At 56.3% G+C, this 26,259-nt stretch overlaps 9 protein-coding genes across 9 annotated transcripts; 3 read left to right on the top strand and 6 right to left on the bottom strand.

Annotated features, from left to right (window-relative positions):
* Positions 1–197: 197 nt before the first annotated feature.
* On the top strand, positions 198–3,725 carry W97_02273 (uncharacterized protein; the record flags this gene model as incomplete). Its single annotated transcript, XM_007780173.1, has 4 exons — positions 198–621; positions 682–2,354; positions 2,443–3,130; positions 3,256–3,725. 4 exons carry the CDS (start codon positions 198–200, stop codon positions 3,723–3,725), a joined length of 3,255 nt encoding a protein of 1,084 aa, XP_007778363.1.
* A 788-nt stretch (positions 3,726–4,513) lies between these two features.
* Positions 4,514–6,070, bottom strand: W97_02272 (uncharacterized protein; the record flags this gene model as incomplete). Its single annotated transcript, XM_007780172.1, has 1 exon — positions 4,514–6,070. The coding sequence occupies one exon, from the start codon at positions 6,068–6,070 to the stop codon at positions 4,514–4,516; it is 1,557 nt and encodes a 518-aa protein (XP_007778362.1).
* A 2,310-nt stretch (positions 6,071–8,380) lies between these two features.
* Positions 8,381–9,038, bottom strand: W97_02271 (uncharacterized protein; the record flags this gene model as incomplete). Its single annotated transcript, XM_007780171.1, has 2 exons — positions 8,381–8,508; positions 8,576–9,038. The coding sequence occupies 2 exons, from the start codon at positions 9,036–9,038 to the stop codon at positions 8,381–8,383; spliced, it is 591 nt and encodes a 196-aa protein (XP_007778361.1).
* Positions 9,039–9,469: 431 nt separating this feature from the next.
* On the top strand, positions 9,470–10,434 carry W97_02270 (uncharacterized protein; the record flags this gene model as incomplete). The annotated part of the gene is made up of 3 exons (XM_007780170.1): positions 9,470–9,513; positions 9,574–9,693; positions 9,780–10,434. 3 exons carry the CDS (start codon positions 9,470–9,472, stop codon positions 10,432–10,434), a joined length of 819 nt encoding a protein of 272 aa, XP_007778360.1.
* Positions 10,435–11,110: 676 nt separating this feature from the next.
* W97_02269 (uncharacterized protein) lies at positions 11,111–13,813 on the bottom strand (the record flags this gene model as incomplete). Its single annotated transcript, XM_007780169.1, has 1 exon — positions 11,111–13,813. One exon carries the CDS (start codon positions 13,811–13,813, stop codon positions 11,111–11,113), a length of 2,703 nt encoding a protein of 900 aa, XP_007778359.1.
* A 1,075-nt stretch (positions 13,814–14,888) lies between these two features.
* Positions 14,889–17,300, bottom strand: W97_02268 (glycogen [starch] synthase; the record flags this gene model as incomplete). The annotated part of the gene is made up of 6 exons (XM_007780168.1): positions 14,889–15,021; positions 15,080–15,275; positions 15,328–16,690; positions 16,745–17,020; positions 17,077–17,174; positions 17,228–17,300. The coding sequence occupies 6 exons, from the start codon at positions 17,298–17,300 to the stop codon at positions 14,889–14,891; spliced, it is 2,139 nt and encodes a 712-aa protein (XP_007778358.1).
* A 1,894-nt stretch (positions 17,301–19,194) lies between these two features.
* Positions 19,195–21,069, bottom strand: W97_02267 (uncharacterized protein; the record flags this gene model as incomplete). The annotated part of the gene is made up of 1 exon (XM_007780167.1): positions 19,195–21,069. The coding sequence occupies one exon, from the start codon at positions 21,067–21,069 to the stop codon at positions 19,195–19,197; it is 1,875 nt and encodes a 624-aa protein (XP_007778357.1).
* Positions 21,070–21,589: 520 nt separating this feature from the next.
* W97_02266 (uncharacterized protein) lies at positions 21,590–21,973 on the top strand (the record flags this gene model as incomplete). The annotated part of the gene is made up of 1 exon (XM_007780166.1): positions 21,590–21,973. The coding sequence occupies one exon, from the start codon at positions 21,590–21,592 to the stop codon at positions 21,971–21,973; it is 384 nt and encodes a 127-aa protein (XP_007778356.1).
* Positions 21,974–24,711: 2,738 nt separating this feature from the next.
* Positions 24,712–25,584, bottom strand: W97_02265 (uncharacterized protein; the record flags this gene model as incomplete). Its single annotated transcript, XM_007780165.1, has 2 exons — positions 24,712–24,944; positions 24,999–25,584. The coding sequence occupies 2 exons, from the start codon at positions 25,582–25,584 to the stop codon at positions 24,712–24,714; spliced, it is 819 nt and encodes a 272-aa protein (XP_007778355.1).
* Between the last annotated feature and the right edge of the window lie 675 nt (positions 25,585–26,259).

Below are 26,259 nucleotides of genomic sequence, written 5' to 3'. Positions count from 1 at the left end.
ATGCATAAGGTGTCGAAGTTGAAAGGGACAGCTTGCGCGATTCGTGCGATCAAGCTGCTTGACTCGCGCGGGCGGAAAGCCGCGGCAGAATTTCATGTGTTTACCACTGTCAACACGACTCGGCTGAAGCTCTCACATATGCGCCGCGAACAGCTTTCTCACAAGCACCCAAGAACCAACTCTTCAACAAAGCCAGAATGCCTGGCCGGGTTTCCGCGCGCTCTCAGCGCTCCTCCGGCGCCGTCTCCCGCAAATCCTCAACCGCGACGCTCAAATCCCGCGCATCCTCAGCGCGCACCTCCGCACACGCCGTCGAGATCCCAGACGAGGGCCCCATCACATCCCTTCGAGAGCAGATATGCGCCGTCTTCGCCGATGCGCAACGCACTACTGCTACCCAAAGGAAGCTGGTTGTTAGCCTGAGAAAGGTGCAGGAGGCATGTTGCTACGAGCCTGTGAAGCCGAAGAAGCGACGAGATGAGGAGAATTTTGGGGAAGACGAGTTCAACGAGGAGGTGGGACGGTGTTTCCTGAGAGTTCTGGGCGTCAAGAAGAGCGAGCCGGTCGGCGACAGAATTGTGCGCTTCCTGGGTCTGTTCCTGAAGGTTGCGAGCGAGAAAGGTATACACCACGGCCAACGCAGTATCTCCGATACACAAGTTACATACTAACGTGGACCAGACAACCAGATCGCGTCGAGCGGCGACCCAGAGACAAATTCCTTTCCCGAAACCCCCACCACGCGCCTCACCTCTATAATCATCTCCCTCGTCCTCCCGCTTCTCGTAGCCAAAGACAAAGTCGTCCGCTTCCGCGCCACCCAAATAATCTCCCACATCATCAACACGCTCGACTCCATTGACGACGAGCTCTTCCAGCTGATCCGCCTCGGGCTGCTCAAGCGCCTCCGCGATAAAGAACCCTCCGTCCGCGTACAAGCCGTTCTCGGGCTTGGCCGCCTAGCTGGTGAAGGCGACGAGGAGCAAGACGACGAAGACAGCGATGACGATACCGCGGGCGGTGTGTTGGAGAAGCTGGTCGATGTCCTGCAGAACGATCCCAGCGCTGAGGTTCGCAGGTCGCTGTTGCTGAATCTGCCCTTCACGCCGGCGACGCTGCCGTACCTGCTCGAGAGAGCGAGGGATCTGGATGCAGGTACCAGAAGGGCACTGTACGCGAGGCTGCTGCCGGCTTTAGGGGATTTCCGTCACCTGTCTCTTACCCACCGAGAGAAGCTGCTCCGCTGGGGCCTCCGAGACAGAGATGAGAACGTCCGAAAAGCCACAGCCCGTCTGTTTCGCGAACGCTGGATCGAGGACTGCGCCGGCCTCCAGCAACTGACCGAAGAAGGTGCCGCGCCCGCAACTGGCCAAGTTTCGAAACCCAGCTACGAAGCCCTGCTGGAACTCCTCGAAAGAGTCGACATCGTCAACTCCGGCATCGAGGGCGGCATCGCGCTGGAAGCGATGAAAGAGTTCTGGGACGGCCGGCCCGACTACAGGGAGTTCGTAACCTTCGAGGACCAGTTCTGGGACGAGCTTACGCCCGAGGCGGTCTTCGTGGCGCGCACATTCAACGACTACTGCCGAGCAAAAGGCGAGCAGAAGCTGATGGGTATGCTTGAGGACAAGATGCCTGAAGTGACGAAATTCGCCTTCTTCCTGCAAGGCCATCTCAATCGCCTCATGGAAGGCGTTCAGCAGGTCGCGCTGCAAGCGGAAGAGGATGCGGCAGAGGCAGAGGAGGACACGGTGCAGCAGGAATTCTGCGTCGAGCAGATGCTGCATATCGCGCTCAGTCTAGACTACTCGGACGAAGTTGGCCGGCGGAAGATGTTCTCCATCATGCGGGAGGCGCTTGCGCTTGCTGAGCTGCCGGAGGAGTGCACTAAGCTCGTCATCGAGGTGCTGCGGACCGTGTGTGGCGCCAATACCGCGGGTGAGAGGGAGTTCTGCGGGATCGTGCTCGAGGCCGTAGCGGAGGTCCACGATACCATCATGGGTGAGGAGCTCGCGCGGCCGGACGCAGCGTTGGAGGCAGACGAGAGTTTTCACTCCGCCACGTCGCATCTGAGCAGCGAGACTACGCCGACGAAGGCTAAGAAATCTGCAAGGCAAAAGGGCGGCGAAGAGGAGGTCGATGATGAAGAGAAGACGATCCGTGAGATTATGGTCAACATGAAATGCCTCCACATCGCGCAATGCATGCTGCAGAACGTGCAGTGCGACCTCGAAGAGAACAGCGACCTGGTCACCATGCTGAACAACCTCGTCGTGCCGGCCGTTCGGTCACAAGAAGCGCCCATCCGCGAGCGTGGACTTGTTTGTCTGGGGCTGTGCTGTCTACTGAGCAAGGTAAGTCCTCTTCCTCCCACCCTATACCTCAGCCGCTCGGATGACACCGAAACGGGAAGATGGCTTGTTAACCAGTGTTACGAAACAGAACCTCGCCCAAGAAAACCTAACCCTCTTCCTCCACTGCTTCACCAAAGGCCACGAAGCCCTGCAAACAATCTCCCTCCAAATAATAACCGACATCCTAACCACGCACCCCGTCCTCCTGTCCCCTATCCCCCCCTCCACCGATCAAAGCACAGCAGATGCAACCGAACTTCCGCAGCCCCAACCCAGCCCCCTTCTCCGCCCGCTGCAGAAAACCTTCCTCAAATCCCTCAAATCCCCCTCTCCAACCGTGCAAACAACCGGCACAGTCGCGCTAAGCAAGCTCCTCCTCTTGAACGTCTTCCGCGCCGCCGAAGGCGTAGACGAGTTGCTGCGGCACATGACGATCCTGTATTTCACGCCCTCGACGCGTGCGAACCCAGGGATGCAGCAGGCGCTGAGCTATTTCCTGCCTGTGTACTGCCACAGCCGGGCTGCGAACGCGTTGAGGATGGCGAGGGTGGCGGTGGGGGTTGTGCATGCGCTGCTGGGGGTTGCTGAGGAGGCGGAAGAGGAGGACGAGGAGATGGTTGGGTTGGGAGTTGTGGGGGGATGTTTGGTTGATTGGACGGATGGGCGGAAGGTCATGAACAGTGGAGGCGTTGTCGGGGCGGAGGGGGAGTGTGGGGAGGCGCATCTGCTGCTTGCCGAGGAGTTGCTGGAGAAAGTCTGCATGCCGGGAACATTAAGTAAGTCTTTCTCTTCCCCTTCTCCTTATACTCCCCCTTTTCCCTGAGGAGCTTTCGCACATTCCCGGCCCATTCCCCCTGCACGACCTGCTCTAGACTAAGAGTAGACTAACGCCCCCCAACAGAAGAAGAAAAGAAAATCTACTTCTCCGTGCTCTCCAAACTCCACATCACCGCCCCCACCACCTCCGCCCCCGCCCCTCCCTCCGAGCGTCTCACAACCCTAACCGCGCTCCTCGACGAAGCCACAGAGGCAAAAGTCGCAAACGACGCCACATCCCGCAACGCGCTCGCCCGGCTCAGGAACGCCGTCTGGAAGCTCACCGAGACCGGGTTCGGAGCCCAAGACGCCACGGTCGTCGGCAACGGCGAAGACAGAGCTCGAGGCAAGGACAAGGAAGAAGAGGCTGAGAAGGCCGAGATGGAGGAGGTGGAGGACGGCATGGCGGAGATCACGATGGCGGATTTGGACGGGGAGGGGACTGTGATGGGGGAGGATGATGGGGACGATGAGGGGACGGTCGTGGGCAGGGGCGGTAGGGGTGGGGAAAGTATTGTGGATTGTTTGCTGGAGAGTGAGATGGATGTCGAGTGAGCAGCGGGCTGTAAGAATGGAGCAGGGGCGGTAGTTGGTCGGCTGGGGTTTTCGGTGGGATAACGTTGGTTTTGGCGTTGTGGTGGGTGGGGATCGAAATGTAATCAGCTGGGCTTGATGCCGTTTATGCGGGGTTGGGGATTGAGCGTTTTAAGGGTTCATGTACAAGTGTGAATGCACAGCGTGATCGAAAGAACGTGCGGATTACTAGCCGCGGGTCTGACTGCAAGTTGTGGACGGCATGATGACACAGTCTCTTAGATTTTCTTAGAAATGTTGTCTTGACCTCCATAAGTGAGGTGAAGTTGTGTCTCCGGAAAGAAGAACGGAGACCGCTAGGAAGGTTGGTGAGCCTTTTGCCAAAGTTGATAAGAACCGGTTGTGTATACGGTTGACTTGGAGGGTTATAAGGGAGAGACTTTACCTGCCCTAGAAGTAGGACCAAGGGCAAATGAGGAATCAGGAGCAGGCGCAGTGTTCCTCCCTAGAGCAACGGCTGTTCTAGAAGCATAACACTGTAGAGTTGTCGTCCTTTTTGTGGCTGCCATGGGCTGCTTGACAACACCGAGCTTTGGAACTGCTTATGTAGCGATTGCCCTCGATAAGACCTAGAAAGTCGAGCTTGAGGAATGAAATTGATTTGTCCTTGCGAAACAATGTCTATGAGCTGCTTCGAGCAATACCAGCATCGAAGCGAAGGATTCGAGAAAGCCCAACCCGCTTTAGGTCGCCGCCCACTAGCACCAGGAGGTATCACCCAAAAGCCATCCACCCAACCCCCTCGCCCCTCACTCGCCCCCATTCCCCAGCGACATCTGACTCGACCCATGCCTCCTCGCCACATTCAACGTCGCTAGAATACTCGCTCCCTCAATATCAAACGCCGTCATCCTCCTCCCCACCCCCTGCCCCGTGCCCGCCCCCATCTCCGTACCCCTCCTACTCCCCGGCGCAACCGACAGCATCTCCTGCACCCAATCCTCATTGATATCGACCTGCGCATTCGCGAGCCAGGTAAACGCGTCGGCGCACCCGACCGAGCCCTGGTGGATCGGCATGGCTTGATCGCTGGAGGTGGTTGCCGTGCCGCCGGATGAGGCTTCGGAGACGGAGAAGATGCGCTCGAGGTTTACGAGGGAGTCGTAGGAGGGGGCTGTGAAGGAGAATGGCGGTGCCATGGTGGGTGCCAGGGTCGGAGGCGGCTGGCGGCTGGCGAAGGTCTCGCAGGCGCGCTTGAGGGTTGGGTCGCGGAGGCAGGCGTCGCAGGTTCCTGGCAAGACGGCGGCGGCGGCGGTGGTGGTGATGCAGGAGGCCGTCGATGTGGGGTCGGCGGATGCGGATGCGTTGGGAGTGGGCTTCGCAGGCGGGAGAGCTGGATCGCTGGTGCTGGCGCCAGGCCCAGGATGAGAGGGCGAGATACGCTCCTCGCTTGTGTCTGGCTCCCCGATTGCATCGTCGTCCCCACTGGCATCTTTGTCCTGGTCGGGCTCTTGATGCTCTTGATTCCGGGGTATACAGACGCAATTGCTCTCGTCCGTGCAGAAGCCGCAACGTTCGTGATCAGTAACGGCTGGGCTTGGTACGGCTTCCGTCGATGGGACGGGTACATCCGGCCGGCTCGGTGCTCTGCCGAAATTGGTGAAGTCGGTCTCCTGAGCCTCGTAGTAGCGGCCGAGATCGGGATACACGTCGGCCATTGGAACGTCGTTGACATGGGTGCTGGTGCTGGACAGTAATTCGCTCGACTGAGAGCCCCGCGAACTTGGTTTCGGAGTGGGCAGGCGACGCGATGGAGATAAGTTGGTGTACGGGGAAGCGAACCCGTTGCCTTCGGACATGGGCTGCAGCATTGGAGGCGTCAAGGGGCCGGATTGGTGTCGCATCAGCAGAGGGGGCAGCCGGCCGGGATCTGCTGCCGTCGGGAGCGATTTGAACCCATGTCCTTCCGTTTCGACGTAGAGCTGTCTCTTCTTCAAAGGGGGTTCACCCGGACTGTGTTTCTTTCCGTGCTGCAGAGCAGCATTCTCGTTCCTCAAGTCCTGATTCTCGAAGGCCAAAGACTGAGTTTGGAGGACCGATTCCCGGCGTTGGAGATTGAATTCCCTGCTCAAAGCCTGATATCTTTTCTCCGCGGCCTCCAACTCAAGCTTGTGCGCCTCTTTCAGTTCGCGGATCTCTTTCTCCATGTCCTCGACTCGTTTGGCACGTCGCTCCCGGAACGCTCGCTGAGCCTCGCGGTTCTGCGCTTTCCGCTTACTGGGTGGATCATCGGTCGCTGGCTTGCGGCCGGGTTTCGGTCGCGGAGGGATGGTGACAGCCGCATTCATGGGGCCTGCGATACCCATGGGCGTAGTCGAACCAGAAGCAATGGGGGACACATGGTGATAAGGTGTCAGGCTGGCCGGCAGCAAAGACGGAGGGGCGTAATTAGCTGTAGCGGCACGACTGACAGCTTCTGTGCCTGGGTCATCTCGCCAGGATTCGACATAAGCCGGCGTTGTTGGCTTGACTGGCGTCTGGCGCTGTCTGTCTCGAAGAGGAGAGGAGCTGTCGTCGCCCGAAGCGGTTGACATTGTTCGGAATGACGCGTTGCTCGACTTTTGGGAGCGAGGGAGATTATCTGATGTTGATCTGATAAAACTGCCCGCGTCCAACTGCCAGCTTTGAGAGGCCAACATGGTGGGGCCTGCCTTCCGAGATCGGCCTCGTTCGGAGCAGCGAATAATCCGACGGCTCAGACGTCGTGCAATCGATGGTGAACGTTCATCGACAGCAGCTGGATAGTAAGCCTTTCTTATAATTGCAAAGCAGTCCCTCAAGACTGTTTAGGCGAACACCTCGCTGACCTCAGAGTCTGCCTTTGCTGCGGGGTTTCAGTGTCCTCATCCCAGCCCAGTACCTTGGTAGAATGCCTCCGATCAGCCCCGCAGCGAAGTAATCGAGGGTACAAGAACTTTGGCACGACTGCCTCAATTGTGGGTTCCTACGAAGCGTCTGCTGAACAAACTCTCCTGTTCTGGCGAGTCTCCGAGCGGCGTATCGGACGAGGAAGCGGGATCTGGGCATTTTCCACTCTCCGTATTTCAGATCTTTCAAGAAGCTTCGTGTTCTTTGCTACGTTGACCCAAACTCCCGCGCGAGATCCTAACTCTCGTAGCCTCAGAGTAGGTTCACTGGCCAAGCACGGCACCGTTATTGAAATTTGTGAGGCACGGTACCCGTGTGGTCCACACCCTGATGATGGAAACATCGCTTTAATCCGTAGCTCAGTCCACATGCCCTCGTAACTCTGATTAGACCCTGAACCTCAGAAGGACACCTCCTCACTAATTTGAGAGCGTTTCTCCCCCTCATCTGGCTCACGAATGAATGTCCTTGTACCGCAGCTGTTTCTTGTGGGTCAGCTCCACAGTCTTGAAGCACTCCATTTGGCTTTCGCCACATCTCATTTCACTCCCATTGCTCACATGTCTTCACTTGAGGACTGGTCTCTGCGTTTGCATGACCAATTATCCTCCGCTGGAATGCAATTACAATGGCTACACTCCCTGCGCAAACGACCGGAATCATCCGCGTTTTGCGGAGAGACGGAAACTCCAGTTCCTTAAGGCAAAGACCACTTCGTCCGACACGGACGCCTAGGACGGGGAGGTGCGCCGAGTCTGAGATTACCGCTGCTGTCTGCACTGCGCCTCATGGACTCGACATTTTTCGTCGCGTCGACTATTTGGTGGCGACTTTCCTGCGTTGGACTCCACTGCGGTGTCTTCTTCGCCTTCAGCGAGTCGCGATTTCCAGGGCTGATATCCCGAATTGGGCCTACCGCTCCGTCTTGTCTACACCCGTCTAAACTTGCCCCTGAAGACAGCCGCAATGGAGCCATGGAAGACTCCCAGTGGCGCTTCACTCGGGAGAAGGGCCGGATATAGGTCTCGTTTCCGCTTTCCTCCTGCAATGATAAAGGGCAGTTTGTGGGCTCCCTGTGGACCCAGCTTTTCCTCATTAAGATCGCGTCGTAGTGTTCTCCATCAACCAGAATGTGCGCCTCTCTTTATTCCGATGATATATGACCATGGGACCATCAACGGGGCATCTGTGATGATTTCGTCACGGCTTTGAACTACGTGACGCAGCATCGTATCTGCCAATTGGCAAGGACTTAGTATCTTAGCGGCTGCTTTCCCGCATGTTCTAAGGGCTATCAACAGCCCTTCCCAATGCTACCTGCCGATTGGCAAACCTCTCACTAAGACCCAAGAGTGTTTCGGTGACGGACCATCCTCGCCTCGTTGCGTGTATGGTAACGTTGTCTTGTGACACTTTTGCCGCCCCTCCTTTCAAAGCAAATGGCCAATCTCAGCTCTTGATTCGAGAGGCAGGACAGGGGCTTATGCTGCCGATCATTCTTGAAGCGTCTCACTGGATAGAGTGCGCGCATAACATAGCGGTTAACGTATTCCAAAGGGTTATATTGTTATACTTGGCGAAGCAGCCCACGCCGAATGCGCCATCTTTGAGCAGCAACCAAGAAGCTCTATGCTGGCCTTACGGAGACGTAACCGATGCGAACCCCTCCACCGTCTATCATTGCTGATGCTCTATCATGCTGCCGACAAATGCTGTTCAAACCCAACCGGACAGAAACCTGACCCATCTCATACCGCACTCTCCAGCACCTCCTTCTTCCCCTCCCGACTCTGCTCCAGCGTCTTCCCAATACTCCCATTAACACCCCTTCCCCCCGTCGGATCCGCCTGCTGGGCCTTAACGGCATCATCGACATCTACGAGCAGCATTAGCTTGCACCCCGCCCCGCACCATCGCAGACCAACCCAGGAAAGACTGCCTACCAGCAAACCCCTCATCAACCCCAATCCACCTTCCCATCTTCTCCCTCACAAACACCTCAAAATCCCACTCCTCGTCCTCCAGCTCCTGGCGCCCCGCAATCCAGACATACGTCTCCACACCCTCCACCTCCCCCGCCGCCTTCCCCTTCTCGTCCAACACCTCCACCTTAACCGTCCGCCGAGAGTACTCGTCCCCCTCGAAGATGTCCAGCCGCCACATGTCGCCGTCCGTGAGGCCCGTGACGAGGGTGCCGCGCACGGAGGCGGTGGGAGAGGCGCACGGGATCATGGCGGGGTAGTCGGCGTGGAGGACCTTGTGGCGGCGGTGGTGGGGGAGGATGGCCGGGCGGATCTTGAGCAGGGAGCGGTAGAAGGAGTTGGGTTGGTGGCTGCCGTGGCAGACGCGGTGGAGGACTTCGGGGGCCATGAGGGTGCCGTAGAAGAAGGCGGAGTGGTCGCCCATTGTAAAGAGGCGGTTGGGCTGGTGTTAGGGCGAGGGTGTGGGTACTGCAGGTGGATGGAGGAGAGGCAATTGGAGGTTATGCTTCGCGCATCTCCAGCAAGATTGATAAGTCCTGGCCGTTATCGGGCGCCGAGGTCATGGCGTAGATCGCGAGATAAGCTCATGGGTGCTCCCGGCGCTACTGCAGACCCCTGGCGAGGCGCTCGGCACTCCTGAATCTGGAATCGTAGCCTTCGTCTTCACGGTCTTCGCCTCCGGCATACAGCGTCTCTATTCGAGCCAATTCGCTCACTACAGCTTTGGAAAAGACTGTTCTTTTGATACAGCAGTATGTTCCGGTGATCCGATCTCGCTGCCGTCCCTCCTTTCTTCACACCCGCAAGATCTCCGCCTGGTCAGATCGTAGCCGCCGCAGCTCGCGCGCCAGCATCATGGGCGTCATTGTATCGGTGGTGCAGTACATTGCGCCCGTATTGTAGGTGTCTCACATCCGGGAAGCTCTGCGCAGCCATTGCTAACCAGCTGCGCATCCCAGCCTGGTCACCTCGCCCATAACCTCCTACGCCGACCAGATCTACACCATGCACCGCACACGGTCCTCTGCCGGCTTCTCTCTAGACATCCCGTTAATAATGCTAGTAGCTTCGATCCTCAAGTGCGTGCAGCCCCTCTCTCCTTCCCCCTCCCATCTTACCGTCCACAGAGCCCCCCATCTCCCCTCATGCGCTGACCTCCACTCAGAGTCTACTACTGGCTAACCGCGCACTTCGCTCTCGCCCTCCTCATCCAATCCGTCCTCATGATCGCCGTCCAGTTCCTCCTCCTCCACGTCGCCCTCTCCAACCGCCCCGCCACCGCCTCCACCACATACATCCCCTTCATACCTCCCTCCCCCTCGCCCTGGAACCCGACCTCATTCTGGCGCTGGCGGCCCGCGCGGCCCTACTGGCTCTTCCTGGCCTACCTCAGCCTCGCGCTCCTCGTGCTGCAGGTCCTGGCGGGCCCGTACCCGGCCTACAGCACCGTCCAGGGCTATCTCGCGCTCGGCATCGAAGCGACGCTGCCGCTGCCGCAGCTGGCGGCGAATCAGCGGCGGAGGAGCGTCAGGGGCTTCAGGGCGAGCGTCCTCGCCAACTGGCTCCTGGGCGACGCGTTCAAGATGGTGTGGTTCTTTACCGCGCCGAAGGGCGAGGTGCCGGGGGTGTTTAAGGCGTGTGGCGTCTTTCAGGCGGCGTGCGATGTGCTGCTGGGTGTGCAGGCTTGGGTGTTTGGAGACGGGGTCGCGGTCGGAGACGTGGGGGGTGTGGTTAGGGATGAGGTTGTGGGGATCAAGGAGGTTGGGGGCGTGGCGATGGAGGAGTTGGAGGGGGCGTGGGAGGGGCGGAGGGGGGTGTGAGGGGATTGGGGATGGAGGATAGGGAGGGGAGATGGAGAGGAAGAGCTATGAAGCGGGCGTTTGGGATGGGAGATAGAAGCTTTTTGTTAGATGGACTCATGGGACTTTTCGATCGTTTGGCGAAGAGTCAGAAGATGCTGGGATCCCTTGCGTTAGACGGTCCGGAGCCATCATGTGTTCAAAGGACAAGACAGCAGTGGTGGAGTCAAGTTTGGCACCAGGAACCTTACATGGTTTACGGGTCGCTGAAGAGCAGCAAAGAACTTCATGCTAGTTGGGTAAGGGCGCACCTGGCGGGGGCTGCTTAGCCGCGTATAATAATACGACCCTTCTGAAGGTGTTAACCGCTACACCGCACGCACTGAAAGGACTTCAGGTTCTTGGGGCTGTGATCGTGAGCACGTTAAGTCACGACCAGAGAAGCATGCGTAGACTTTGCAAATGTCGGTTGCTGAATTGAAAAGCCGCCTCGGGCGTATGATATCAGCCTACAGCCACCCTGAACCCAACAACGCCGCGACAGCTCAGCTGTAAAGACCGCGAAAAATCCCACCAGCGACATACAGCCTACAGAACAGAACGCTCAATCCTTTCATCCCAAGCAGGCGTTTATTGCGAACGCCATTTGCCTAACAGCACCAGCACCCGTCCAAAAAAATAAACGAAACACCCTCCCTTACGTTCTCTTGTCCTTCGGAATAGTCGGCCCCGCATTCAGCGCTCCCGACAAAAACCTGCTCAGATTCGTCCCGCTCATCCTCCGTCCCGAATGCGCAATCGCCGGGTTCGCGCTAGCCTCTCTTTGCAGGCCCGAACCAGCCATATCCCCAACAGGCGGCGGCGGCACCATCTGCGACATGATAGAATTCCTCCTCATCTGCGCGCGCCGGTTCGCGTCCTCGGCCTCCTTCTGCTGCAGCGACTCCGAGGGGAGCAAGATGGCGCGATCCAGGGCGTACGGGAGGCCGCGGTGGCGGCCGCGGATCTCCATGGCGATGATGACGAGTTTGGACAGCGTGTGGAACTGGCCCGAGAAAGAGGTGTTGAAGCCCGGGAAGCCGAGGCTGAGCCCGACGGTGCCGTACGCGCTCACGATTTCGAAGAGGATCGAGAACAGCGTGAAGTATGCCTCATCTCCCTTGACGTTCTCGAGCCGCGAGCCCTCGATGATGGCGATGATGAAGAAGCCCAGGAAAACGTACCACAGATCAAACGACAGCTGGCGCCGCAGATGCTGGGACACGTAGCTCTGCTCCTTGCCGTTCGCGGCGGCTGGTTCCTCAGCCTCGCCGCTGTGGAAGATGCCCAGGCTTTTCTCCTCGTACACGTTGGTGCGGCGCAGCGAGATGGCAATGGGGAAGATGGAGATGTACATCATGATCAGGTAGCTGACCTGGACGGCGGGGTGCAGTTCCGCAAGGTTGATGACTGCGAACCCGGCCGTGCGCGTGCTGGCGGCCTGGAACCAGCCGACGAGGATGCGCACACCGACGGGGAGGTCTGTCACGGTTGAGTCGTTGATGTCGAGGACGATGAAGAAGAAGAGATCTGTGAGGTTTAGGATGATGAGGACCCAGAAGAGCCACCAGGTTGCTTTGGATGGGAAGAGCAGCGTAAAGCAGCGGCGGGGGTGGTCGAGCAGGAATTTTAGCTCTTCCCAGACGCCGCTGCCGACGGGCGTTACCAGGCTGGCTAACCAGATGATGAAGCGCAGCATGCACGGGAAGCCAGTGTTGCCGATGATGATGAGGAAGCTACCGAGGAGCAGTGGGAACACCGCACGCTGGAACGTGACCATCGAGTCCGCCGTCAGCGTGAAGCCGAGGTCGTTGAACAAGGATGCCGGAGTGAAAACGCCCCAGAAATCGGGGTCAACTCCTTGCTCATGCAGGTAAGGAACGTAACGGCTGTGGTTGATCCAGGGAAGCAGGCACACCATGCCAAGGAGATGGAAGCCCACATAGTAGATGATCAAGATTATGGCTAGAGTCTTCAGTGAGCGGTACTCGATCCCGCCCAGCTCTTCCCTTTGCTCCTCGGTGAGATCGACGAATTGCGAGTTGCGCCCGATCGTCGGCGTCCAGCTGAGATAGGGCATTGGGTCTTTCTCCTGACTCCTGTTCGTCACGAAGCTAGCAAAAGTCCTAGTTCGCTGGCGCTGACGTATCCCAAGAGCCGAGTCATCTCCGGTTCCTGCGGTCGCCGTTCTCTTGTTGAAGCTGAAAGCGGACCAGCCCGCCTTCGAGTTCCGGCGCGGGTGTGCCGGCTGATCGAACGTGATGTTCCGCTTGAGAGGATGATCATCCGAGCTGCTCTTTTTCGGCGCGTCGCCTTCCTCGTTAATGCTGGTAGTTCGCTGATTCCTGAGAAACTGGTGAGGTTCAGGCTCTGAAGTCGATTCATGCGAGACGACGCGGTTCAGGTCGCTCTTTTCATCCTCGTCTACGCGTTGGATGGTGTCGCCACGGTCGAAGTCCCTTGGTCCCGGAATGCGTAAAACGCCCTTGTCCTTGGGGTTGCGCTGAGCTTCCACAATCGCAATGTGCTGCTCTGCACTCATCGGCTGAGGAAGGCGTTCAAGATTGGAGGTTTCCTCCTTTTCCGTATCAGCGCGGCTAACTTCGTCCGCGAACACGATATCTCTGTGGAAAGGTGGTGGATGTTCGGCAGACGGCGCGGCCGGCTGGGATGTCGGAGACGGCGGGCTGACGAACTTGCCCAGAGTAGGATCAAAGATCTTTTCCCCGGGCGACTCATGTTCCTCCCGCGAGCTACTAGACGATGTACCGGAGCTCGGTTCCGCGTCACGTTCGGTAGTTCCATCCTTTCCGTACTGATTTGGCCACTTGTTGTTGTCGGTCTCGCCTAGCACGATGTTGATCTCCCGTTTGCTTACACCGCGCTCTTCGAGGTCGTTGTCAATGTCCCGACGAGCTTCGCTCATAGTACGGGAACGCTCGCGTGTCCGCCGAACGTGGCGTGCCTCGGCGGCGACGTGCTGGAACCGCTTCTCGAACCAGTAGAGGCGGACGAAGACGACAAAGGTGTTGATGATGATGGGGTTACACACGCTGGCGACGAACATGAGCGTAAGCTGCTGAGAGAGGTATAGCTTGTTCACGTCGATAGTGTTGAGCCCGCTCTGCGTTGCTGCGCCGCTGCCGAAGAAAAGCGCATCGATGTAGGGCATGCCGCCGGGGCCGTAGATGATGACGGAGGCAAGAATGGACATGAAGATGATGTATATGTAGTGCAGGGTAATGAAGTTGAAGTGCGGTGTTCGCAGGTTCTTGAAATTGGGTTTGGATATCCCGCCCTTTTCAAATTTGGGGAGGCTCGGCCTGAGCCATCGCCAGACCTCGACCCATGGGCCAAACATGACTGTAGGATAGAGCTGGGAAGCTGTGTGACGAAGTGGAGGTTGCGCTTAGGAGGTGGAGGGAGAAAAGCCGAGGTGGATCGCTCGCTGATAACGCGGTTTCGCGACAGGCGACGGTGCGATTTGACAGTATCTGGCCAGCGAGCCTAGAGGCCTAATGTCTGAGCTGAACTGAGCACTTGCTGCGAGCAGCAGCCTGCTCTTATGAGAGCGACATGGCCCGGAGCGCGTGAAGTCGGAGCTGAGATGCGGTGGTGAGGAAGTTCGGGTAGTCCGACGGAGAAAGACGGTATGCGCGCTGCAGTCAGCGGTGGCTGCGCAGCCGGAGAGCTGTGTTGTAGGTCTACTGAGGAGGGAGTGAGCACCCGGGTTGTAGGTGTAGCGGTATCAGTGGAGACAAAGGATGGTGTTGTGGCTGTGCAATAATCAAAGGATCTTGGATGTCGAGCAGGGTCATCGAGGTGCTGGCCTGAAGCTGGCCCGGGCAGGCCGTGGAACGCGCCCAGGAAACAGCTCGCTGGCATTCCCGCAGCCGCAGCCGCCCACGTGCCCGGAATCCATTCGGCCTGGGTGCAAGGGTGCGTGAGCAGCGGATAAGAAATCCTCCGCCAGAACAGTCTTCTATCTCTGAACTGTGTCCCGGTTGTCCACACGCGATACCTGTTCGCGGATGCTCTCAATGCGGCAACGAGCCTTTCGGATAGCCCTGGGTGGCGCGGAAGGTTGTATAACGACGCTTAAGGGATCACGCGAGCTCGAGAGGCCGAGTTGGATCCGTCCTCTCTGAGCTGACTTCAGACGCAATAGATTCAGATAGGCAGGTAGCTATGCAGGTAGCTGTGCAGGCCGTCCCGGCGAACCAACTTACGACAACGCAACGAGAGGTAATGATAGAGTACACGATAAAAGCATCTAACGCAAAGAAATCCGGTCGTGTACAGAGCTATACAAGTAGTTTTGCGCTGGTCGATGCAAGGTGCCATTCGCGCTACCAGGCTTCCAAATTAGATTCCCCACTCCCTTTTCACTTCTTCCATCTCCTCTATCCTCGCTATTCTGATTGTGCGAAACGCTTCTACAGGACCGTGGCAGTGCCGTTGATGGCAGGCGATTGCGCGCCCGAGTTTGCGCCGGAGTTGCCGCCTGAGCCGTTGCCCTTCTTCCTGAGGGTAAGTGGGAACGCGTAATCCTCTGGCTCTTCCTCCTCGCTATTGAGCTGGTCAGTGAACGTGTTCAAGCCGACTACGGAAAGAGTAATGAACTTACGGCAGCTTCCACGCGATGTAATCCTCAGTGCTGAGGCCCTCGTGGATCTCCTGAAGCGATGCAAAGTCACCAGGGGTCATCGTGCCGGAGCGTTCCCTGGGAGATCCAGGCTCAGACAGCGGCCGTGAGATCTTGACGTCGACTGAGCCGAAGAAATCGGGCTCCTCTTCGTCACCTTCGAACGAGTTCGGATACGCTGCGAGAGACGTTAGCTGTAGTAATTGTGCAAAGTGTCGACCACTGCTTACCTCTCCGGAGAGCAAGTTGGCGCGCCTTGATGTATTCCATGCCCATCCTCTTCCAGTCAAGCAGATCGCTCAGCCTCTCAGTTCGGTTGCGCTGGTTGATGCGCTGCCTCTTGCTTTTCTTGGTGAAGTCGAACATGTACTCCGCAAGCTGGTTCACCGAGTCATCTATACCCTTCATCCGTCTATCCACGATGTAAATGCCATAATCTTGCGCGTTCTCAATCAGCTCCTCCATGTAGCAGCCGAAACCCGATAGGTTTGTAGTGATGCTTGGAACACCCATGACGGTGCACTCGGCCGGTGTGTAACCCCACGGCTCGTAGTAAGAAGCGAACACGCCCATATGGCTGCCACGAACGAAGTCGTCATAGTCGATTGGGAAGACAGGGTTGGCGGAGTTGAGGAATTCGGGGTGGAAGACAATCTTAACCCGGTCCGAGGGATGGTTGAAAAGTTGGCAACGCCGGATTTGGTTCAGGACCGGGTCGTTCGCGTCGTCGACCATGTTGTGGGTCACAATCGGCGGGAGATTGGTCCTCTTCATAGCGAACAACCGTCGACGTAGCATGATCTTGTCTTGGGCAGTGAACACGTCCTTCTCTTCCGGTAGCGGATCGCCCTCTCGCCAGGTGATAGCGCGCTCGAACAGCTTCTTGCCGATATTGTTTTCTATCTGTGAGACAGTGTCGTGCAGGGACTTGATGACTGCCTGTCCCTTGAGTGCCTCGACGGTCAACGAGGTTGTCTGCGCCGGCAAGATGATGAAGGCAACGACGGTCATGTTGGATCCAGAGCTCTTCATGCGGTGGTTGAGACGTGCCAGGGACTCGATGAACATGTCGACGCCTTTGTTGCGGTACTCGTATCTGCCCGCGGTGAAGAAGAAAAGAGTGTTGTCGGGATCGAAGTCATTGGCTCCGTAGAAGTGCCCGCGAACAAAGTCCATAATCTTTGTCTTGGCCAGTTGGTGCAGGTTCTGGAACTCATGCGTGGCGGCAAACTTCTTGACGTTGAGACCGTTTGGCAGAACACCGTCGGGCTTTCGCTTAAGGAGATGTTCGCTCTCGTAAGCCGTAATGTGAGATACAGTGGTGAAGACGTCCGCGGCATGGGCAGCTGCTCGCTCGATGCAGTATCTGTGGTAGATGCCACGCTTCCCAGCCTCCGCGTCCACATCAAAGTATTGCAGGTTATTGTAAAAATCGACGGATCCAGCGCACAGGTATCGGCCCAACAGCGTTGCATGTGTCGTGAAGATGGTCGTAACGTCAATGCGCCTCTTCTTGCAGAGAGGGAGTGCCACACCAGCGAGCCATTCGTGGAACTGCGCAACTACCGCCCGCGTCTTTTCATGGTAAACGTACTGAGAACAGTCAGTCTTGAGCGTGTGGCAATGCATCGGTGCTTTCGCTCATACCTCGCCTAAGAACCAAGCAATCAGATATCCGAAGACGATAGCTTCATTTGTCTCGTCGTCGCCCGGGGGGGAAGGGATGCCAGAGGTGGCCCAAAGGTCGCCTTTCCACTCGTCGAGATAGCCGTAAGCTGTCTTGGTATCGAAAAGTAGCACTCTCGGAGCGCCATCGATCAGCCATCGGCCATACATTGTCTTGATGCCTCGGTCGTTCATGGCTTTGATCGTGTCAACGAGAGCCGGGTCCTTTGGCACAATCTCTTCGACTTCGACCGATGCCTGGCGAGTTGATCAGACGCTGCTTAACAACACGGCCGTTCTCGGATGATGCCTACCGAAGTACGGTTGAGAGGTCCGAGCAAGGTGTATCGAGGCCCATACTCTACAGTCGTGACCTGCGCTTTCGACTTCAACACCGAGTAGATACCGCCGACTGCCTGATGTTAGTATGTGCGACCAGCCGAGGGATACGACTTGACCTCGTACCTCGATTGGCGACCTCAGTCGCGATCTCGAACAGCACATGGTTCTTGACGTCGCGCACCGGTGCTCCGTCCATCGCGACTGGTCTGGAATCGATGGCTGCTGTGGTGATGCTTGTCGAAGACTGAGCAGAGGCCGTTCGACGCCTGCCTATGGGAGTTTTCTACGCAGGGGGCCGAGTGGCAGCTGTATGAAGGTCAGCGCCGCTTCGAGTCCTCCCCACGTCTTTGAGGCTGAGACAGTGGCCGGTGCGGGAATGCAGTACCTCTTATGCTTTCGGCTCTTTCAAAGTGCGAAAGCTCAATCAAAGGGAAAAAACCTACAGTGGGCCAGCTGCAAAGGTAGCGAAGCAAGAATTGAACCACGGTGAGGAGCAGGTGAAGCAATTGAAGAACGGGAAGCAGAGCTGTGGGGAGAGGTTGGGAGAGCTCAGGTGCCGCGCTAGCGTCACTGGCGGTTCGCAGGGCAAAGGCCGGGGTGCAAATTTGACATCACACAGGTATGGAACGGCGAGGATCTCGCAGCTATCAGCTACCTAGGTACCTACTTGACACTCATGTCTCCATCTATCACAGTGCACAGAAGCAGCAGTCGAGCAACTCGTGTCTAAGGCGTCTGGCTGCGTACTGCAGAGCTCGAAATGCTCCCATTGAAGCTCCGTTGGCTCCTATCCACAGTTGCGTACCCCAACGAGCATCTTCCCTGCCGAGCTAGCGGGACAAAACCTCTGGGCCGAGAGCGACATGCCCAAGGGACCCGAGCTCTGCGAACCGTGTCCAGTCCTCCACCAACATCCGCCCTCAAGGAGCTCCTTCAATCGTGCCCTCGCGTTTAACCGAGTCACCTTGCGTCATCGTCGCTCGAGGATTGGCATTGGATGCCTTGCCTGAGTGCGGGGTGCTGCAGGTGACGGGTTTCGGCCTGTGGGAGCTCTGATCGCGCAGAATGACCCTACGAGCGTGAAAAGAAACTCCCGCCGCGCCTGCATCGAATCCGCCTTGGCCGGCCAATAATGGAGTGCCATGGACGACGAAGAGCCGTTTCCGACCGCGGCCAATCGAACGGAGCTCTTGGCTCAGCCGGAGGATCGCTCCGGACACTCTGGCAGCGAAGGATCGAGACATCATTCTCTAACTGCCTCCGAATACCAGGCGAGCTGTTGCCTCTTTGATCACTATACGTAAAGCGAGGCTCTGGGGCTGCTTCGCAAAGCTAAGTAATAGACGATGGCGGAACGTGGATTCGGAACTACTTGTATCTGCGGCGCAGATGGGCGGTCGTAGAATGCTCCGTATCCCTTTCATCACAGTCGTTCCTTTCAGTCATATTAATCTACTTTCGACGGCCTTCTCCGTTGTGATAGTAATGCTTGTATGTCACTCAACGTTTCAACCTCAAGCACCCCCTCTAACATTCGGAGAACATCAGCGAATCGAAATACTGTACCCCAAACTCGACTTTCATTCTTTCTATTCTCACCTATCTACATCCTATTTCAGGTTTAACATAAAAGAGAAACTTCCCTGGAAAGTGGTCCAGCCACTTGTCTGAACAAAGAAAAGCACACTCTGCAACGCCAAACCTATTTTTGGTGCGTAAACGCTTGATGAACGCTGTTAAAGCATTGGAATCCAAGAACGCATAGAATCAAACGGCGAAGGCTAGAAAGATGATGCGATCAGACGACGAGAGCATCCGTACGAACCAAAGGTCGGCTTCATGCGCCAACAGGCGTCTAGTGGAGGCGGTGGGCCTACCGACAGCAGTTCAATTTACTCATCGTAACGAGCTTCATCGTCCGAATCATCGTCGAAGGCGGAGCCCAAACCCGCTGCGCTGAAGTAATTTGGTAACGCGATTGTAAGACTGGTAGATCCTGCACTGTCTCTACTTGCTAGGCTGAAAGCGCCAGAGAGCAGCGAGACCCTCTGGGCCGGCCTTAAGGGAATCGCAATTCTGGAAAACGCCCGCTATACCGGAGGCCGGAACTGTTCGACATGGCCCGCGTTTGTTACTCCCGAAAAACCTGAAAAGGGATCCTTGGATGCATCTTCATTTTCGGTGTTGGCGGTGTTGGACCTATCGCCTTCGTATATCCTGAGCAAAGCTTGAACCGCAGGACCACGTCGGCGAGCGACCGGAGCTCGCAATACTGGTGCCGGAGGCGAGTGATCTTCGAGCGGCTCGGCAGGTTCTCCAGCTGTGGCAGCGGCGGAGTCTGCGAATGGATTGGGAGCATTCATCTGCTTGTTGCCTTCGACCCGTGATACGATGGAGTAGGCGTCATCATCCGAATCTTCATCGTCAGAGTCATCCAAGAAGCTTGGTCCGTACAAGAAGTCTATGGATTTGCGCCTGTCCCAGTATTCTGGCTCCGGTGACGGCGTGGGTTGAGGAAGGCTATCGTCAACCAAGCCCTTCTGTGTGTATCGAAGTCCTGGACTAACCGGAGGAGTGGGATCAAGTGAAGGCGTCGGTGACAGTGCACAGAGGCCATCAAGGAAGGTTTCGATATCCCTGAACGATCGGCAATCGAACGGGGTGCTCTCGCCAGAAGAAGTGACAGACCCGCTGTCATTTTGCGCCGGTACCTCGTTAGCTTCCCTGCATCCAACACTTGCCGTGCATTGGTCAGACTGCTGCGGCTCGTACACCTCGTCGGCGGTTCCGATGAAGGTTGTCGATGAGCCGTTCTTAGAACTATTCGCGAAGCTTTCAGGATTCCGGAACACTAGAGCAGCAGCTCGCTTTCTCCAGGAGTCCCAGTACGCCTGCGCGCGGGTTAGTCGTTCTACCGAGCTCTCATTGTCGGACTCATGCTCATGCTCATCTTCATCTTCATCTTCATCTTCATCTTCATCTTCATCTTCATCTTCATCTTCATCTTCATCTTCATCATCATCTTCATCTTCATCCTCGTCTTCGTCCGAGCTGGAGCTGGAACTGGAGTGAGCAAGCTCCGCTTGCTGAAGCTCTCTCCATTCGTCCCTCAGCGCCTGCTGTGGGATCGGCTTCACCTCCACGGTACTACAGCTAGACTTGGCTCCCATCCAGCTCATACCAATACTGGAGAAGTCTAGGGAGGCCAGCTCAATCCGAGGATAAGGAGTGGGGCCCCTGAGGAAAGCCTGACGCACTGGTGGTAATAGATCAGGATCACACCCGGGACAACTACAATACGGGTCATCAACGTCACCCATATAGATTCCAGGGTCTCGTCCCTTGACGATACCGTCGTCCTGGAGTATCTCCGCGACGATGAGCCTACTGTCGCCATTCAGACGGTTGCCCGTCGGCCAGCGAGGGGCAGCCAGGGCAAGGCACCCATGCGGCATATCCACGATTCCGAGAATCGATTCCAGTGTGGGCTGAAGCCACGGATCAGTAGGTTTACTGGATGGGGCTGGCGTTTTCCAATCCTCTGGTTCGGCGTCCTGCCAGTCTGGCCGTGGACCTACCTGCTTCTCCACCTCGGCAGGTCGCAGAAATGGCGTCATCACGGCTTCCGTGGAGCGTTCGACCTGCGCAATGCTCTCGGGCAGGACTTCGAGGTCATCAAATTCAAGGTCGCGCTGCAGTTCGACAGCCGCGCGACTATCCGATATCAGTATGTCATGGTGGTGGATGGGAAGTTGTGGCTCCATACTGCCAACCGTACCGGCGGCTTGCGATTTGTTGACTTTGGTGGAGATACGGTGAAAAGTAGAGATAGCCTTGTCAACTTTCCGCGAGATGCGGGCCTTGGTTTTAATCTTCAGCTTGCGGAAGAACCCCTCTCTGCTCGTTGCTGGCTCAGCGCCGCTCGATGAGACCGGCTCATTCGTTCGACGGAAGAGCTTCGTCATGGTCAGTGAGTTGTTGATTGGTTTGAGGAATGGTACCCGTCGCGCTAATGTGTATAAGTTGGATTTGAAAGATTGAAATGCTTGATAGACCGGCTACCGATGCAAATACAGAGCAGTGCGACGAGAGAGCAACATTTCCCGAGATGGCATCGGAGCGCTAATATATCGAAGGTCTTCGAAGAGAAGTTAGAACTGTGAAAATACAATGTTCCATTGTGGGAGATCGGGACAAAGGGAAAGAGTTCGCGAGGGTCGCTGTATGGGCCGGGATAAGAAAGAGACAAAGAACGCTTTGACCGGGCTCGAGGCCATGGAAGTTCGAACAGTGCTTTTGCAGCCGATGACGAAAGCTGAACGCAGCTGTGGGATGGTGCTGCTCTGGCGGCCGCGCTTGCATTGTGAGAGCTGGACTGGTGAGAGCATGGTACTGTTATTTTTCGGTGACGCGCAATTGATTTCACAAGAGCATGGTGGGCACGCAGGATTATTCGCCGGAAACTGTCGGAAGCGACCAGTCGCTATGGACTACTTGGAACTACACTTTGCTGAAACCGCCCCCCCAGCGCCAGGGAGGGGCGAGAAACCACCCGCGATGGACTGGGCCGCGCAACCTTTATACGATATAGACAACGTGATCACGATCGAGCACATGCCAGTTAAGTTCACCCTGCTCGGCTGCCGGCAGATCTACCAGATCATCCGAGCGAAGAATCTCAACCTGATTGCAGCCGCCCACACCACCGAAGGCTGGGCCGCCTCCTTAACGCAGAAGCTCGAACCCCAACCGTACGAGCCCCTAGGCATCGCAGCCAAAATCCTCTATACTGATGACGATGGAGTCGTCAGTCCGCGCTACCTAGTCTATCAGGAATGCCACGTCCTCTGGGGAGCCGAAGTAGCCTAGACGGCAAGTTCCAACCGATTAAGTATATAGTTGTACTTACCCTCAGCCAGCACCCTTCAATGCAAGCTGCTTGGCTCTCTTTTACGACTTAAATACCTCCATGCCTCCTCGTCTTCTTCCGATTCATCCAGTATCCTCTCATCCATCAGTCTCGAATACAACACCACCGCTGCGCAATACCGTCTTCCAACACGATGCCAGCCACCATGCACCGAGCACCTAACTCTCTTCGATAGCGCTCATCAGTGAGAGTCAACAACTGCAACAATACACGGAGGATCTTTCACTAACAGCTTGACGCCAGACTTGATGGCGTTCCTCGGTTGATACCTTAAGGCAAGTAAACCATCCCGCTCCTCTACTCAGACATACGCAGACAACTGACTTTCTTCAGCTTCCGCACCGTCATCACCGGTACTGCTACCTCTACACTACTTTTGTCTCATCGGCCTCTGGCCCGTCCTCAAGCCGTTTCCCATCGAGCAGCACCTTCGACCATATCCGACTACCCCAACATGGGCTATCGGCGCATTTCAGCACGCTCAACACCGTTGCGCGCTGGAGTACTGGAACACCACTCTCCATTCTGAACACAAGTATATGCAGCAGAAGAAGTATCCTCTCTATAAACCGCTGGCTTATCCATTGCACACCCAGTGGCACGAGACAATGATTCTCACCACTTCGATCACCCCGTTTCTCAGTCCGCTGGGTGAGCTTCGCAAACTTCAATATTACTCGACCAGAACCTGACTCTTGAGACAATGCAGCTCTACAAATCGACTATCTCGTCGTGATATGCACGCCACTCCGGGATAACTTGAACGAGCTTCAACGCGTCTCTCAACGACACCAGGGAGTGATCGGCAGCAAGCTCCTCTACGGCTATCCATACTGTACCACCCAACCGCACGAGCGGCTATCTCTTCCCGACGGCTGCAGTGCCTTGCCCTTGACCGACTCCTAGATGACCCACTCCTAGGAATCATCTTTTCGGTTCCAAGCTTCACAAGCAACCACGCAATTCCGACTGCCGAAATCGAGGCTACTCTGATGGCTTCCGACTACACACTTGAATTCTTGGACGTCCCGGATTGCTTCACGGCGCACAAAGCGAGGATTGAACATTCCTGACAGACATCGTTTCGGGGTTCCAGATTCACAACCTGCGCCGCGCCTGACGTGGAGGACGGATGATCGTCTAGGGGTAGCTTGCGCATGCTGGACATCCTGACCAAGATTACTTGGCCTCTCGGAGCGCCGCGACATCGTCCTTGAGTGGTATATCTCCTCGCGCCTTGGCAAGTGGTGGTGGCCGGCTTTGACGTCGCCCCCTCCGTCCCAGGTCGGACACTGACCACGATGAGATATCGGAACCCGATTAGCAAGATTGCGTCCCCCTCGCCACCCTGGCGTTCCCCCCGGTAAGCTCAATCTGTCCTTTAGGGTGAACTACTGACCATCTGCTCATATCGATTGGTAGGCCGGTCTGGTCTACGGAGCTTTCTCTGTCGTAAGAGGCGTCTGCCGTAAGGCGCGTTCTTCAACGCGGGGTCGATCGCGAAGGTCGGGCCGGAACGGTGACACTGGGCCCTCGGACATAGAGGCCGTCGAGACTGTGTCATTCGGGGCTAGGGCAGAGGTCCGGAGGTGAGCTCTGGTTCGGTGGAGGCGCCCAAGCGGCCTACCGAAGCAGCTCCTGCCGCTCTTCGTCGATCGGATCGGTGTGCCTCGGGCCGCTACCGGTGATCCAGGACACGCGGCACCCCGGACAACTCTTTAACGGCACCGCATTCACACCCTCTTCTTTCATCATCATCAAGAACAACCTCTTCTTCAACCATCATCATCATTATCATCATCATCATCACCACCACAATTCTTCATAAAATTGTCAATACCTCCACCATGTCTTTTCTCGGATATATCAACAAGAAAAGCCAGCGAGCCCACAGGGTCGCAATTGTAGGTAGGCCTCATAGCCGTCATTCCCAGATTTGGCTTGGCCTACTGGAGGTCCCTTGTTGCCTATGAGTGGGCCGAAGCAGAGGCACTCCTGTTTGGCGTGGGGTCCTACAACGACAGAGGGGGAGTAGAGTTAGGAGACGAAGACGCTGGGATCGGGAAAGGCAAGGCGGCATGAGGTCGAGCAAGAGTCCTTTCAGGCGAGGAGTGCTTAGAATGTATCACGTCAAGGATGGACTTTCAATGTGTAGGTATTGACTCGGCACTATGCTATGTATCCGGGGATGTTTTGGTACTCTCTTGTAATTATTCATCGTACCTCGCCTCATGTACCTCGTCTCATACCATAGAAGTGCAGTTCTTGCTCCACCGTCGCCGACCACGCATCTGCCTGGCCACGCAGAGCTCACAAATGCTGCATTATGGCTCTAGAACGGATTCTGTTCTCATTACGACGTAAGCAATCAGAGACGTGAGCAATCAAAGCGCCGCTTTTCTTTATCTAAAGGATACTTCGCCAGTACACCAAAACTTCATTATGTAGCAAACCCTGAGCAGAACCCAACAATGAACAGCAGAAGCGCTAATGCAAAATCCCTCCTAGGTGGCCCGTGCTACATGTTCCGGCAGCTGAACGTCACATAGAATATACAGCCACCATTGCACCATGTCTGCATCAACAAGCCGGATGCCCAAGTTCCAAAGCCAATCCCATCCATCCATAATCTTTCTCATACTGATCTTATACAGTTTCTTGCTATTCCTTTCGTCGGCTACCGGCGAGCCACCTCCATGTCCTTGACTGCCTCACCCTTGCGGATCCCGGTTCCATGTCCGCGAACCCACTTGGCGACGGCGTGATTCTTGCTCATTTTGTGAGCAATGCGGATGGTCTTCCCAGGTTGGAAGACATGCCCTTTGTACGCCATAGGCTTGCGAAGGAGCCGACCCAGGCGGGACTTCTCATCCGCGTCGGTTCTGGCTTTGACGGAGCGGCGAAGACCATCTGCAGAGATCACATCAGTCGGGGCGACGAAAAGAACAAGGGTTTGAAGCGTACCTGTATCGAGTGCGCTAGATCTATTGAGGGTTTGCGCGGTTTCTGCAAGCGACACATCGTTTTGATCATCGTCTGATTGCTGGTTTGTGATGCTCGTGGCAGCTCCAGGAGCAGCTGTTTGGGCCTCCTGGTAGAGTGTCAAGGCCATCGAGGTCTCTTTCAACGGAACCTTCCCAGCTGAGTGCGGATTGGTCGACTCGGTCGTCGTGTCGCAAAAGATGGCATTGGTGGAAGCATTCGTGCTTCCGTGGTTGATCTTGCACTTTAGGTCCGAGGCGCCGGTGGTAGCAACTGCAGCGGACGTGAGGAGCTTCTGGTGTGGTATCGTCTCGAAACGGGTTTTATCGAGCTGGCCACCGTTGAATACACCCTTGTCTACCGAAGCGGTAGTAAGATCGCGTACGTCCGTGTCGGCGGAGAGAGTCGTGTTTAGGGTTCTTGTGGTAGAGGCCGAAGTAGCTGTGGCGTCTGAGCTGGTCGATATGTTCGAGACTTTACGGATGTGAACCGTTTCGGAGCATGTAGTCGCGTCCACTGCGCTCATCCTGAAGGTCCAGACCGTAGCGGCTTCCGTATTCGTCACCATAGTTGAGGGTTTGCGGTCGTGACAGATGCCGCGCTTGTCGCTCCGGCTGTAATGCTTCTTGGGCTTTCCGGTAAGAAAGATATGGGATGGCATTGTACGACGTGCGATGTTTTATGATGTGTGATGTGCTTCGATGCGATGCTGAAAGAGTAAAGCTGTGTAGCGAGTAAAGCGATGGAGCGATGTTTGTGAAACGGTACAAAGTGCTGGCGGTGGTTGGATGAAAGAAAGAGAGCATCTGGACAGCAGTGGAAGGTAAACAAGGTCATTTGCGAGCTGTGAATGTTGACCATAAAAGTGACTGGTATGACACTCGGCTATTGGAAATTCACAAGGCCTTGCGAGAACGCACGAACCAAGCAAACAAAAATGCATATTCACAGACGGACTGTCCCATAGGAGAAGTAAGAGGGCTGTGGCGCTGCGGGCGGTACTCATGCAGTTTTGGCTCCCGCAGCGGATCGGAATCTCCCTCTGGCAAAGGCTTTGAGGTCTCCATACATCAAAAGCTGTAGGTATTAGACACTGTACAAGTTGCTTGAAGAATTATCTGTTAGAATCGCAGCGATTTCCGCTACAGGCTTCAGGAAAAATTGGGCGTGTAGTTGTGCTCGCAGCCACAACGCCAGCAGTAGATCACCGGTGTTGGCAGCCCCTAAGTACTTCGTACGCCCG

The sequence above is a fragment of the Coniosporium apollinis genome (genome assembly GCF_000281105.1).
Source record: "Coniosporium apollinis CBS 100218 chromosome Unknown supercont1.8, whole genome shotgun sequence".
Taxonomy (NCBI): domain Eukaryota; kingdom Fungi; phylum Ascomycota; class Dothideomycetes; genus Coniosporium; species Coniosporium apollinis.
This window is presented reverse-complemented; position numbering and strand designations above follow the sequence as displayed.